Genomic DNA, 16,287 nt, shown 5'->3' on the forward strand with positions numbered 1-16,287 from the left:
GAAGACATGGCAGGTATGCACTTTTTCATTACTTGTTTATGCCATGTTTCATTGATGTAGCTGTTTCACTAACTCTATATTATTTCATTACCTTCATTCTTTGATGGTTGTAGATTAAGAAGATGCCACACAAGCACAGATGTGCCGGCATAGGGAATTTGGAAAAGAATTGCATGGCTACCAATCATTGGGTGAAGGACAGAGTTATCAATTGGCTAAGGGAGGACCCAACTATTCAGCCTAAAGCTCTAAGGAAACAGTTGGAGGAGAAGTACAACATCAAGGTGAGCAAGTACGTTGTTTGGGATGGCAGGCAAATGGCATTAGATGAGATTTTAGGTGGATGGGAGGACAGCTTTGTCCATGTGTTTTCTTGTAAGAGGGAGGTTGAGAAGAGGTGTCCTGGTAGTGTTGTAGAGATTGAATGGGAGCTTGTGAATGAGAAGAGAAGGTTTTGTAGGATGTTTGTAGCACTGAAGCCATGCATTGATGGCTTCCTTAATGGTTGCAGAAGTTCATAGCAGCATATGCATCTGATGTGCCTCCAATGCCAGACAAGGAAGAATGGGAGAAGGTGGACCTTGGCTTCAAGCTACTTCCTCCTTTATGCTATAGAGCAGCAGGTAGGCCAAGAAAGAGAAGGATAGTTGGCTCTGAAGAAGGTGGGACAAGCAGTAGAGGCAAGAGAAAGTGTAAAAGGTGTGGTGGATTTGGTCACCTACAAAAAACCTACAATGAAACTATCCATGATCCTGATGCCCCACCACCTGCACCACCAAAGAGGAGGAGGACTTACAAGCCAAAAGTGGTGGAGATCATAGAAACCACGGAAGATCCATCCAAGAAGAGGAAGAGGATTTCCAAGCCAAAAGTGATCAGGGTTACAGAAAACCCAGAAGATCCTTGTACTAAGAAGAAGAGGAAGGCCTCCACCAAGGGGAAACAACCCAACAAGAAAAAGAAGGCAACTCCTACAGCTGCAGAGCCCACACCTGCAGAGCCCACACCTACTAAACAGTATGTGATCCATCTGTTACCTTCAGTTTTTATGTTAGTTTAGGGACTACATGTTAACATGTGTATAACTGTGCAGGGTTTCAAACTCCCCGGTGACAAGGAAGTAGGCCAGCCAAGGAGCAGTGACAAGGAGCCAAAGTACATCATCAGCAAGTCCCAGCGCTAGCACTAGGAGCAAGAAGAGGTTGATGGAAGTCTATGAGTGTGCAAGCAACATGGCTTCCTCTTTATGATGGATTTATGTGATTTTGTGAACTTCTCTGTCAGTTTAAGGATGCTATGGCCATATAAACTTGGTCTGGGTTATGTATGACACCTGGTATTGAATTCTGGCAAATGAACTATGTAATGTGTAAACTGGTATTGTATTGTGGCCATATGAGGCTCCACTTGGACTGGTATTGTATTATGACACTTGGTATTGTATTATGGCCATCTGAGGCTCAGTTTCCTTGTATTAAACTTGGGATTGCAAGATAACTGTCTTCCATTCATTTCTCAAGCCATTACAAAGTTAATCTTGCTTCTGCATTAAGATGCACAAGACAACTGCACAAGACAACAAAGCACACAACTCCTACAAACACACTGGCCACATTCAACCACCTATCCACTCTCTGCTGCCCAGCTATTCTACTGACATGGAGACTCTGAGCTTCAATAGAATTGCCTAGGGCCAACAGAGACTTCTCCAATGCCTAGACTCCGGCCGTCAATGATGCAGCATCGACGCCATCACTCACCGGCTTCCACGTGAAGAAAGCGCACTTGCTGTTGCCCTGTTCAAGTAGAGATTTCGGATGAACCCTAGATCTGGAGTTGGCGTTGACGAAAATGAACAACATGAAGTACAAAAAACTCACCCAGTCCCGATTCTTGCAAGTGTAGAACTGCTTATCTGGGTTGTTTGTGGTTCTGGAGGTCCGCTCCACAATGGTGGCCGTCCGGCAGAAAGGGCACAGCGGCTGCCCACCCGTCGGCGGCTGTCGACTCGGTCCGCGCGAACCTGTCGAGGAGGAAGCGCCGAAGCCTGTCGCCATCTTTAGGCCTCTGCTTGCCCCCACTGGCCCGCTTGACAATCCCGCGCCTGCCAAGCCTGCGCCACCGCCGCCGTCAACCAAATCGCCACCGCCGCCGACTTGGAGAAGGGGATGGGGAAGAGAGGGAAGGCTGGAGGGCGTCGATACCCTAACTGCCGGGTCGGGCCGGTTAAATGTGGTCGAACCAGACCAGGTTGTCGTTTTGGCTCGAGGACACCACATGTCCAAAATGAATATTTCTCTCTCCTCTCTTGGCTCAAACCGGGGCGCGGTGTCTTCTGGCAACTCAAAGTGAAAACACAGTGGCCAGCAGCAAATTGGCGCATTTGCGGTGTCCACCAGCCGTCGGTGCTCATTTGGCATGTCCTGTGGCCAATTGTCCCAATCCAAACGGGCCTGTTTATTTCGGCTCCCAAAGGCTCTGGCTCCTGCATCTAGGTAGTGGACAACACTGTGCATCAATGTGCCCTGGCTGATTCTTCACTTGGACCAGGCCAGACCAAATTCATGTAAAACAATCACGCCCAAGGTAGCCTTGCATGTACAGGGTTTCTGGGTACTGGGTCATCAGAGCTACTGTCCATGCCGAAAGCGATGACGCGGCAACGCATGGCCTCTCTCTAGTTGGCAAATGGCAACCCAGTCAGGTCCGTGCCGTGCCGTGCCGTCCGTTGAAGCGGCCACGTAAACGACCCGGACGGCTAGACGCGGTCCACGCTACCTGCTCTTCCTCATGCTTTTAACGCAAAGCGCGCACCCCTATTTCGCTAATCTTCCTCCCCGAGCCGACCAAATCGAATCGTATCGAATCCATCGCGGGCAGCGCGCACCGATTGCCGGCGATGGCGAGCCTCACCCTGCCGCCGGCGCCCCCCAACCCACGCCAGGACGCCATCGACCTCCACAAGGCCTTCAAAGGTCCGCCACGCCACTACTTCCCCCCCTCGGGTTCTCGCCCAAATTTCCGTCTGCACCACAATTCGTCGGGTCCGCCGCGCGGCGTTGTTGTTCGATTTTCGTTTTCGGTCAGATATTGTGGCTGAATGAACACGAGACTTATGCTATGGCTATGGGGGCCGAAACCATCGTTGCTATTCTGTTGCCTGGCGGTTACCTTGACTTTCCGCGCATGCGAGTTCGGGGATGTGTCCAGGAGCTGGACGAAGCTAGAATTCCCTATTCCAGGGGGCTGGCCGGACTCGGTTCAGATGGCAGATGGGGAGGTGGTCGAGGAGGGTTCTTGTTATTAGAGGCTTATATAGGCCATTGGATATTTCCTCGAGGGAAATTGACTGTGTTGCTAGGTCAAATTTTGTAGCGATTGATCTGGATGCAGTGATAGCAATTCCGGTGATTAAGACAGTTTTTGTTTTATCTGACTACAATTTGGGGTAAGTGGGTAGTGGATTGATACAAGGGAAGTCACGTGTGGGTTCGAGCCTTGAATAGTTTGTTCTTGGAGTCAAGTAGCACAAATTCTGGCAATATATTCCACATGTCTACTAGATAATTAAATTAGTGTACAGTGGCCGAGAGAAATGCATAACTATAGGGTTCATATATAAGAATTTGTTTTTAAGGTGGCTGAGAGAAATGCATAATAACTATAAGATTCACATATATAAAATTTTGTTTTTAAGGAAAGTATGGTGTCGTTTTGTATGCTCCAATTGTGATTAAAGAATTTTGTAGCTAGCTGGTATGCAAGTTGATGTGTTTGCTAATTATTTTATTGTTTTGTTCATTTCTATTTTGTTATGCATTTCCTTCCCATAAACATTCCAATTTCCTCACAATATCTTAAGAGTGTTGTGCACCAACTGCCGAAACAAAAGGCCAAAAATCAGGCCAACTGCTTCTAGCTTTCCAGAAACTCATTTGTTACTGACATATGTAATCCATCTGCTCTTTCTATTTAGTGTTTCTGACTTTCCATGGCTTAGAGATGTGACTTTCCAGGAACTTATTTGTTACTGGCCATTACCTGTAACTTTATATAACTAAAATGTTGTAATTCGATATGTGTTACTTGGGATGGTCCGTAACTATTAATTCAAGGTGTTTCTTTTGTCTTTTTATCACAACCGGATTTTTGATCTGTTATTTTTTCAACAAAATTGAAAATTGTTGTTTACAGCGAGTTTGGTTTGATGTGCTTGAATGATGACAGCTGCTGTCTGCAAGTGAGCATAAATAGTCAAACTTAGACATGGAACTGAATTCCAGTAATTGAGGGTTGTGTATACTTCGATGCTTTTACTTAAATATCAAAGCTTTTTTTCATTACTGATTTGCAGGAGGTGGTCACTAAACATGCTGACTTTCTTTATATTGTGCCTTGGTTTATGGTTGTCCAGGGTTTGGCTGTGACAGTACAGTAGTGACAAACATACTTACTCATCGCGATTCAGTGCAACGTGGACTCATTCAACAGGAATACAGGGCTATGTATCATGAGGAACTCTTTCATCGTATTTCATCTGAACTCAGTGGAAACCACAAGGCATGAAAAGTTCTCGAAGAATTGTTCTCTTTATTAAATAATCAAATCATTAATCTAGCTGTACCAATATGCTTCATCAACTGTACCATATATTCACCGATGAAAACTGATGATTAGAATCAATTAGCTAAAAATGTGAATATGTGTTGCTTCATGTATGTGTTTACATTTAATTTATCAAAATCGGTGTGTTAAATATGTTAACTTCGTTTCATGTGGCTCCAGAAAGCTATGTCACTGTGGATTCTTGATCCTGCTGGACGTGATGCAACTGTTTTGAGAGAAGCTCTAAGTGGTGAAACTATGGATCTGAGAGCAGCCACTGAGATTATATGTTCCAGGACACCATCACAGTTGCAAATAATGAAACAGACTTATTATGCTAGATTCGGTACATATCTTGAGCATGACATTGGTCACCACACATCTGGCGATCACCAGAAGGTGAATATTTGGCTATAATTTCTTTGGAACAACTTCCATTTGCTGCTAAATGACTGCATAATCTGCCATTGTGAGTCTAATGTCTGAGATATTCTCACATCTAATGTCTGTGTTGTATAAGACTGATGGAATGGCCATTCTTCATTGACATATTGCAATTACTGATGTGAACTTGCTTCAATTGCTTTTCTGTAGTCATTTATGCTTTTACCTAATGCACAAAGAGATCTGTAGCATGAACTTCATGTGCTGTATGCCAATCAGTACTTTTTATAAGTTAGTAGTTAATATCTGTTCAAATTTAAATTGCACTTTTTTTTTCTGCCAGAAGTAATTAACGATATAATGTATATTTCAGCTTTTACTCGCCTATGTGGGGATTCCACGCTATGAAGGTCCTGAGGTTGATCCTACCATTGTGACACATGATGCAAAGGATTTGTACAAAGCTGGTGAGAAAAGGCTGGGTACGGATGAGAAGACCTTTATCCGTGTTTTCACTGAACGCAGTTGGGCACACTTGGCATCTGTTTCTTCTGCTTACCATCATATGTATGACCGGAAATTGGAGAAGGTAACACTTCTGTTTAGTACACTTCTGGAATAAGCATTTTTTTTTATTCTCTGGAATTTTTCAGTGTCCTTTATATATGATGACAGGTTATCAAGAGCGAAACATCTGGAAACTTTGAATTTGCACTTTTGACTATCCTCAGATGTGCGGAAAACCCAGCAAAGTATTTTGCTAAGGTACTGCACCCATGCTGTTTTCAGTAAAGAAATATTGTAGCTTTTAAAACTCTGTAAAATCACTGATTGATTTAAAGTCAAGTTATGTTTTGCTGATAGATTTAGCCATAGCCAACAACTGTTCTTCTTTCTTATGAAATTTTAATTTAACATTTAGTGAAGCAAAGATCACTTGTTGATACGACACTGATATAAAATTTGCTGTACCATCTACAGTTGATCTTTGTATATTTTATTTCTTATTTTAATTATATGTAAACTTGCTACCATTCCAAAGTAGTATTTTCTGCTAATGCTGCAAAATGAACATGTTGTGGATCGCTCTTGTATCTTCTGTGCCCATGATTGCTCTTGTATCTTCGGTGCCCATGACTCCCCTCCTAGACTGTCCTAGCTGCCTTTTTCATTTGGCTTACCCTAGTATCTTAAATATGGGAATGCTGATGGCCTGATAGAATATGCTATTAACATGAGATCACATGGCGCTATGTTTTATGTATGCAGTTTACTTTCTATGCAGAGGTTAGGATAGCATCCTCAATCAACTCCTACTTTTTAACAAATCTCTGCATTTTGTAATCTTTGTTAAACCTCTTATGTTTACCATTGCAGATTTTTTTTTTTTTTTTTTGGCAACATACCATTGTAGAATCTGATAATAGTTTAAGACCTCTGTTTTCCTAGTTTGATACTTGCAACGTGACCAATTTTCTCTTATAATGACATGAATACAGCTCTTACGAAAGGCCATGAAAGGTCTAGGCACCGATGACAAGACACTTATAAGGGTCGTGGTGACGAGGACTGAGATTGACATGCAATATATCAAGGCAGAGTACTTCAAGAAGTATAAGAAGCCATTAGCTGAGGCTATCAACTCCGAGACATCAGGAAACTATCGGACGTTCCTTCTTTCACTTGTTGGTCATGGCCATTAGGTTCGTTCTCTGGAGCTACTGTGATTATATCATTTTCAAACTGGTCTCAAATTCACTCTTGTTTTCCTCTTTTGTCAGGCTATGTTTCGACCATGGGACATGGATATTCCATCGATCCACCCTAATGGGGCGACGTACCTGGAAAACTTATGATGTTGCCATTTATCTGTCGTGACTCGTGGATTCGTCTAACTGCCACATATGCAGTTCGTAGTATGCTTGTCTAAAGTATTCGTGTACTCCCTCCATACTAAATAAAAAATGAAGTCGTTTTGTACCAGGCTTGTGTTAAACATTGAAAATATAAATTATTAATAACTTTTAAGTTATTGAGTTTGGAAATGTGAAAACCATATGGATAGATTTGTCTTGAAAAATACTTTCACAAAAATTTACATATATCATTTTTTGATAAATATCTTTATAAAAATAAGTAGTCAAAGTTATGTTTTGGAGACCATGTTGCTGTCCAAAACGACTCATTTTTTAGTATAAGGTGAGTATATATTTGGATCTGGGTTTCTTGTTGGAAAATTCTGGATGGGGTACTAGAGCTGTTGCTGGTCCCGGTGGGCTTGACTTGACTTGTCTCTATGACACCAATAATATATATTATGTAATGTTTGTGTGTGGTCATTCCATTTCCTTCGTCAGTGAATCAGTTATTATATGGTATTTTGCTATTCTGTTTTCGCTGCTAGCATTTAATCTCATATCCCTGTTTTCTCCGTCGTTCACGGAGAACAACGTCTTTTAGCAAATTAGCAGCCACAGGTCGTATGTCACATTGTCACCTACACGCGGGGAGAGTGACTTCGTGTGTGGGCTGCCGGGTGCTTCAGCGGATAAAAACCTGGAATAAACTATCTTTCATTTTTCACTTTTATATTTTATTACGGAAGCAAAAACAAAATCAGAAAAAAATCATTTTCAGTTTTAAATTTTATTACAGAAACAAAATCAAAATTGGGAAAAATGGGATTCATTGAAAATCGAAAACAGATAAATTCAGACAAAAACGTATCAATAAATAATGGTCGGAATACAGAAAGACAATGGAAATGTCGACACATAAAACCAAAAAACATGACTTCACATAATTGATAATTCTAGTTTATATTGTAAGGTTCATACAGGACAACAAAAGTATAAAATTGCAAGACTATATGGCATATCTGTTATGTTGCATTATTTGCACTAACTAAAATGGCATATCCTAGCAAAAAAATGGGGAAAACAAAAACGACATCCCTTTTTCACATTTATCAAAAACGGAAAAATAAAAAATGGTTCGTCAATACGAATTCGAGTGGTCAAGGAGAATTCTCCATCACCGTCAATAGCATTGGCCTTACCAGCGAATTATCCTTGACCACGCGACGCTCACCCGAGCTGCCGTCGTCGTTGGTCATCTTCTCGTTGGTGCTGAGACACGGCTTCTTCAGTGATGGAGCTCTCACGAATGATCGGTACACATACACCCACGCGATGATCACCGGCGAACTCGAACACACACGCGAAGTAGCCAGTGAACACACGCGCACGCGAAAATCAATTTGGCACGGACACACGAGATTGCGACGACAAACGCCCTCGGCGAAAAACACCGATTTTCTCTATATTCAAAGCACGCCAATTGCACGAGTAACACGTTTCCTATAGTAGAGAAATCAAGGGTTGAGAGAAAGATCGAGAGGAAGAAAAAGCAGATGTAAATGTTAGTTTCATCTCCACCGGCCAATTGGGCCATTGGATCAACGCCCTGATCGGGGGCACCCAACCGCTCCTTGGTTGGTGGCCTCCCGTCGCACAGCACTATAAAAGAGAGGTGGGGCCGGGCACAAGCTACGAGGTTGATCTGAGCCGCCGTAACCAACCCACAGAGAAACGCTAACCCGATCTAAAGAGAGCGTGCTGAAGCGGCGGGAAGCACCACCACTGGACCGCGGCACCTCGCGTTGCCGTCGGTCGCCATCACTGCGCCACGCCTCCAACATCCTCGCCGATGCCACTGCAACTACTAAACCAACGTGAGGGGACTCGGACAAGATTCACTCTAGGTAACGATGACCTAGGGCGAGGTACACCAAGCAAGTTTCCCCATCTAAGCAATGCATTTACCCATTAATCTGCACCTAGAGGTTATAGAATTTCTATCATTGGTACCAGAGTCAGACTTTCTAGGGTGTAGATCTAGTTTGTGGTAGAAAACTAAAAAGAAATCGAAGAGAAAGAGGAACAGAGGGTTCGATCCGTTTAGGATTGAAACCCTAACCCTAATCGGGAGAAGAAATAGAGATGCAGAGGGTTCAATCGAACCCTAACCCGTCGGGGGAAGAAGGACAATAACTCAAAGCTGAACCCTAACCCGCGAATCAGACTTGGAGAAGAAGAACAGTGAGCGAAACCCTAACCCTAACCAAACCCTAATCCCCAAATCGGACAAATTCGAGAAGAACGAAGAAAGATCCAGGCAGAGAAGAAGAAGGGGAAAGGGGGAAGAGGCCTACCTCGCCGTGCACCACGCTGCCGCCTTGCCGGCGCGAGAAGAAGGCCGAGCGGTGCAGCTACTCGTCGGTCTTGCGCGGGCTTTGGCCAAGGGCGCCGCGGCTAGGCCCCTCGACGGCGGCGCACTCACCGTTGGGGAGCGCGCGCGCCGGCGACGGCGCCATGCTCCACTGCGCTCTACTCTCCGTCGCGGCGGTTAGAGAGGAAAGGGAGGAAGTGAGATTGAGCTAGGGTTTGGGGGAGCCGACTGCAGCTGTTGGTTTTGTTCGCGTGAAAAAGAAGCTAAGTCGTCGATCTTGATCGAGCGGCTGCGAGTGGCCGGGGCAGCTTTTGGCCTAGGCGGGCGCGAGCACCGGGCCACTTTCCTAGCCCAGGCCCAGGTTGCGGCCTAGGCGCGGGGGAGAGCGCGCGCGCAGGCTTGGGCCATGGGCCGCTTTGCCTGTTGGTGAAAGGTCCTAATGGCTAGAGGGAAGGTGAATAGGCTATTAAAAATTTCTACAACAACACTTATCAAACTGGTTAGATAATTATAAGGCGAAGCGAGTGATGCGCTAGCCTACTAAAAATGCAAGCCACCTACCACAATTATAGTTTATGTAGTTTCTATCCACATAATAATTATGTCACTATACTAAGTTAGTGTGCTCTCAAAGGCTAACTAAAGAGCCACACTAACCAAACTAATAAGCTCTCACAACTAGCTACACTAAAGAGCTTGACAACTAGTTTGCGGTAATGTAGAGAGAGTGAACAAGATGGTTATACCGCCGAGTCAAGGAGTGAACCAATCAATCACAAGAATGAATACCAATGAAGACCAATCACCTCGGAATCAAATGATGACACAATGATTTTTTATCAAGGTTCACTAGCTTGCCGGCAAGATAGTCCTCGTTGTGACGATTCACTCACTTGAAGGTTCACGCGCTAATTGGCATCACACACCAAACCCTCAATAGGGTGCCACACAACCAACACAAGATGAGGATCACTCAAGCCACGAGCAATTCACTAGAGTACCTTTTAGCTCTCCACCGGGGAAAGGTCAAGAACCCCTCACAATCACCACGATCGGAGCCAGAGACAATCACCAATCTCCGCTCGACGATCATCGCTGCTCCAAGCCGTCTAGGTGACGGAAACCACCAAGAGTAACAAGCGAATTCCATAGTGAAATACGAACACCAAGTGCCTCTAGATGCAAACACTCAAGCAATGCACTTGGATTCACTCCCAATCTCATAAAGATGTTAAATCTATGATGGAGATTTTAGGAAGGGCTTTGGCTAAGCTCACAAGATTGCTATGTCAATGCAAATGGCCAAGAGGGTAAGCTAGAGCCGACCATATGGCTTAAATAGAAGCCCCCACGAAATAGAGCTGTTGTACCCCTTCACTAGGCACTGCTCGGGGTGACCGAACACTCCGATCAAATCGACCGGACAAAGGACCCCAGCGTCCGTTCGCCCGATGCTTGCCACGTGTCATCGGCTTCAAACACTGATCGCCCGATCTCAACGGTCATCAGTACATTTAAGTAGTGACCGGACGCACTGCTCAAAGTGACCGGACGCACCAACACCAGCGTTTGGTCATTTCCAGTAAGGTACCAGAAGTGAAAAATCACGACCAGACGCGTCCGGTCATGCCCGACCGGACTCACCCAACGTCCGGTCACTCAACGTCTCCTCTGTGCGCTGGCACGTCAGCGGGACCGGACGCACCCACTCAGCGTCCGATCACCAAGTGACCCAGTGTCCGGTCGAAGACCGACGCCAGCGTCTTCACTGCTTCCACTGACCGGACGCACCGGTCTAGTTGAGACCAGCGTCCGGTCCACTCTGAGAGACCCTGTCTTTTCTATACAGGGCGTCGGTGGCACCGTTGGACTGTCCACACTCTATGGGCGGACACTCCACCAGTGAAGTTTCTTACCCTTGCTCAAATGTGCCAACCACCAAGTGTATCACCCTGTGCACATGTGTTAGTATATTTTCACAAATATTTTCAAGGGTGTTAGCACTCCACTAGATTCTAAATGCAAATACAATGAGTTAGATCATCTAGTGGCACTTTGATAACCGTATTTCGTTACGAGTTTTACTCCTCTTAATAGAACGGCTATTGATCCTAAATGTGATCACACTCACTAAGTGTCTCGATCACCAAAACAAAATGGCTCCTACTACTTATACCTTTGCCTTGAGCCTTTTGTTTTTCTCTTTCTTCTTTTTAAGTCCAAGCACTTGATCAGCACCATGGCATCACCATCATCATGTCATGATCTTCATTTGCTTCACCACTTAGAATGTGCTACATATCTCATGATCACTTTGATAATCTAGGTTAGCACTTAGGGTTTTATTAATTCACCAAAACTAAACTAGATCTTTCAGTTGGGCCGAAGACAGTAAGAGAAATGAGTCACTTTTCCTTTTTTTTCTTTTTCCAGTAAATGTTTATTTCCTAGAAATTGATTATTGGCTCAAGAAAATTAGCAAAAGAATTTTTCTTGGGGGTAAATTCATAAATTATGTTTAAGTTTCTACTACAAAGTTTAATATTGATTATCTTCTAATTAAATTCGAACCAACGGAAGAATTTAATTTGAAGAGCAGTTATATTTAGTAAATTATGATCATGTTTATCCTCTAATTTAATTGGAACCAATAGGAAAATTAAAATTAGAGGAGTAGTCTGTTTTGTTTAAGTAAGATTATGGTATTGTCATTTTCTAAGCAACATTGATGATGACAATATTATAATAAATTTAAGTTTGAAGTTTAAATCTCTAGTAAATTTTACACCAACGTGATGAATTTTTCAGAGAGTAGATAAGGACCAAGAAATGCTCCTAAACTAAAAGAATGTATTTCATTATTAAGTTTTTGCTGCAAGGAAGTTGATTATCTTCTAATTAAATTCGAACCAATGGGAGAATTTAATTTTGAAGAGTAGTTATGTGGATTTCAAGTCAATTTATGAGTTTTAATGCATGAATTCTATTTTCTGCCCAACGGTGATGTAGAATTGATGCAGAAGCATATTGTATATTTTATTTTTTAACCGACAAGATCACTCAGCTGTATGCCAACGGGCTGCAATGTTGGGGTATGTGAATGAAAATGCTTGAGTCAAGCCAGTTCTAGACAGTTTTTGTTAGTTTACTAATTTTCTGATTAAATTGAAACCAACGGGAAGATTTAATTAGAAAATAAAGTATAAGTGAATGTTTTAGTCGTTATGACTAAGTTTTCGTATAGATGTATCCCGCATGGGGAGAAGTTTTGGCATAAAAATTATGCTAGTCCATCCAACATGGCGGGAGAAGTTTTGTGATGACTCATATGTTTTTGTATCCCGCATAGCGAGAGAAGTTTAGGTAGCTCTTATGCTATCCTAGTATCGACCATGGCATAATAGAAATGCATCATCATTGTCAATACTAACCAAAGGATAAGAAAAAGATACAAGCGTGACTTGCAAAAGTACTGCTAATGAAAGACCTTGTTGAGTTCTTAAAGTAAATTAAGGAAAGTGTACTCCTAAACGGATCAAGAAATAACTTTGTTTACATGACACAACCATGCGAATGAAGTAAGTTATAAGTGTCTCCTCGTTTACAGGTTTTTTGAATAGTTATCGAAATTATGGCAGTAAAGTTCATGCCATATTTCGAGGGGAAGAATACTAAGATCAATTAAGAAAATACTCTTCATTAAGAATGAGATTAAGATCGATTAAGAAAGATACTCTTAATTAAGAGTGAGATAAAGACTGTTGGAGGAGTACAATGGTTACAACAATGATACCCCTAAGCAGAGATATAGCTAAATTCCTGGACCTTTTAAAAGTTTCAACAGAAAAATAGCGTAGTCAGCCTCAAAGATGTTAAGGTGATGCTTAAAGCACCATATGAGAGTTTAACGAATTAAACCAAAAATAAAATATTTGAAGATACACTATCTTTAGAAAAGATGAGAAGATCTGGGGGAGCATGGTATGTAGAGACCTAAGACTTGAAGAGAAGCGGGACTGCATACCCACTTCAGTGATTCAAAAACAATGAATCTCTCAATACCTGTTGATGTTGTATGACTTATACAACACCTGTTGTTAGCTTTTCGAAGAAGATGAATAATATAAACAATGATCTTATCATATAGGAGCCTGTAGAATCAATTGTCTCTTGGCAATGAAGAGCAACAATAGCCCCATATAAAAGTGCCAGTAGATGAGATCCTAGAAGGTCTCAAATAATTAGTAAACCAGTTTTTCTGATGACTAGAAAGTCTATGTTAGTAAAGAAATTCAAATGAAGGGTGATCCCACCTTATTTGAAGAAGCCATGAGAAGCATTTACTCGACAAGAAGCTATGAAAGTTGAAATAAATTTGATGAATACCAACGATGTTTAAGACTTAGAAGTAATTCCTAATGGAGCCAAAACAGTAGGCTATTAATGGATCTACAAGACAAAATATGACTCCAAAGGGAATGTAGAAAGATATAAAGCATGACTTGTGGCAATATGCTTTACGCAAAGAGAATGAATAGATTACAATAAGAGTTTTCTCTCCAGTCTTATGTAAGGGTTCTTTTAGAATCATAATGGTGCTAATGGCACATTACGATTTAGAGTTACATCAGATGGATGTAAAGACGGCATTCCTCAACGGGGATTTGTATGAAACACGTTTACATGACACAACCCAAAAATGTTTTGTCATGGAAGAAAAGAACATATGGGATGCCGCCTCTAAAAATCTATTTATGGATTAAAAGTAAGTCTCGAGACAGTAGTGTTTGAAGTTGATGAAACGATAAGAAAGTTTGAGTTTTAAAGAAAATGAGAAGGACAATAGCGTTTATATGAAGTTCAAGAATGGAAAATTTATTTTCCACATCCTGTGAATAGATGACATTCTACTCACTAGTAGTGATGTTAATCTATCATTGGAGAAGAAGTTTTGTCCTCAAGTTTTAATGTGAATGATCTTGGTAAAGCGTCATTGGTTCTAGGAATCGAAATTCACCGAGATAGAAGAAAATGTGGTATTAGGACTATCGCAAAGGCATACTTAGAAAAGTTTTTAAAGAAATAAAGTATGCATGCGAGTAAACCTACGTGTGCTCCTATAGTCAAGGATAATAGTTTTGGGAATATTAAGTGTTTTAGGAACCGATATGAGATAGATCAAATGAATATGGTTCCATATGCTTCAGCTGTTGGAAGCTTGATAAGTGTACAATTACAAGTAAGAACTTACCCTGACGTACTTTAAGTATCCGGGGTATTTTGGCAGAAGTTCAGTTCAGATATAGATCACTGGAATTGAGTTGAGAATGTCTTACAATTTTGCAAAGTATCATAGGCCTCATTGCTGAGTAAGAAAGAATAAGTACTCTCAAATAGTTGAGGGTACAAAAGTTAAGTCTTGGCAAGATGTGTAATAAAATCCACAATAGTTGCTAACACTCGCAGTTGGAGTATTATTGTGGAAAAACTCTAAAGAAACAGTTGTGGTGTCATCAGTGATACATACCATAGAATAGCTTGGCATGAGGCTTAAGGAACAGGCAAAATGAGGTTAAGGAAATTTGTACCCGAATTTAACAATGGTAGATAAGTTAACTCCTAAGACAACAAGTCAAGTATGCTGCCAAACACATTGACACTAAGGTATATGTTGTAAAGGAGAAAATCCAGAATCATTTTGAAAGCATTGAGCACATAAGTACCGAGTAAGTACTTGCGGATCCGCTTACCAAAGGCTAACCACTTAGTGCGTTCAGAGAACACATAGTCGATATGGGTTTATGGGAAAGCCTATGATTTTTGGATACTAAGGGCCTAGTTGAATATCTGTTTCAAAATATAGAGGTGCGTTGTAGCTGTTTAATCTAATGGCAACAAACCGTGACGATGAGACACGCTCTATACACTGCTCTGTGATAGAATGGGAACAAGATAAAGTAAGTAAGTTAAATTTAAGGAATAAGGTGAGATCAAGGAGGAGAATGTTAGTTTGATCTCCACCAATTGGCCCAACGGCTAATTGGGCCCTTGGATCCGCGCCCTGATCAGGGGCACCCAACCGCTCCTTGGTTGGTGGCCCCCCGTCGCACAACACCATAAAAGAGAAGTGGGGGCCGGGCACAAGCTACGAGGTTGACCTGAGCCGCCGTAACCCATCCACAGAGAAACACTAACCTGGTCTAAAGAGTGTGTGTTGAAGCGGCGGGAAGCGCCACCACTGGACCGCGGCACCTCACGTCGCCGTCAGTCGCCATCACTGCACCGCGCCTCCAACATCCTCGCCGGTGCCACTGCAACTACTACACCGACGCGAGGGGGCTCGGACAAGATTCGCTTTAGGTAACGATGACCTAGGGCGAGGTACACCAAGCAAGTTTTCCCATCTAAGCAATACATTTACCCATTGATCTGCACCTAGAGGTTATAGAATTTCTATCAGTATAGTGCTGGTTTTATGAATAGTTGGATTTAAGATCTAATGGCTACTATTCATCGTCTGAAAAAAAAAAGTTTAAAATCAGGCATATGAGAAATAGCAGCTCCCACTGAGTAACGGCCTTTGTAGCCTTTGCTTACATGCGCACAAGAGCAGTTTGGCCAAGGCTTCAGCGCACGAAATCGGTGCTATCCACAAGAAGCGCTCCTCCGAGCTGGCTGGCCTTGAACCACGCCACACCGTGCTCCACTACTCCGATCCTACATGCAGTGCTGCTATTCCACTGCTCATCAGATGCAAGTCCTACAATCTAGACATCTGGCTAACAACACGTTTCTAGCTGCATGCAACAATCTAATGCAAACACGTCAGCACATGACGTGACTAGCTATAGGCACATTCTATCCAGGCACGAAGCCAGCGGTGGGGCTAGGGGGGCTCCAGCCCCCCTACCGCTCGCGAGCAAGCGAAGCCCCGTAGAGCCGTCGTCTAAAATTTTAGCTGTAGATGTATAGGTAGGAGGGGCTGAGATTTGCTGAGCCTCTTTTCTTACTAATTACCGTTGTTTAGCTTCTCATAAATTTTTTCCTAGCTTCGTCCCTGAATTTATC

The 16,287-nt window shown here is 42.6% G+C and overlaps 1 protein-coding gene across 1 annotated transcript; it reads left to right on the forward strand.

Annotated features, from left to right (window-relative positions):
* Nucleotides 1–2,793: 2,793 nt before the first annotated feature.
* On the forward strand, nt 2,794–7,045 carry LOC136546173 (annexin D5). Its single transcript, XM_066538145.1, has 7 exons — nt 2,794–2,975; nt 4,415–4,560; nt 4,786–5,004; nt 5,363–5,578; nt 5,665–5,754; nt 6,489–6,692; nt 6,771–7,045. The coding sequence occupies exons 1-6, from the start codon at nt 2,900–2,902 to the stop codon at nt 6,690–6,692; spliced, it is 951 nt and encodes a 316-aa protein (XP_066394242.1). The 5' UTR covers nt 2,794–2,899; the 3' UTR covers nt 6,771–7,045.
* Nucleotides 7,046–16,287: the final 9,242 nt, after the last annotated feature.

The sequence above is a fragment of the Miscanthus floridulus genome, chromosome 3 (genome assembly GCF_019320115.1).
Source record: "Miscanthus floridulus cultivar M001 chromosome 3, ASM1932011v1, whole genome shotgun sequence".
In the NCBI taxonomy this organism is placed as follows: Eukaryota; Viridiplantae; Streptophyta; class Magnoliopsida; order Poales; family Poaceae; genus Miscanthus; species Miscanthus floridulus.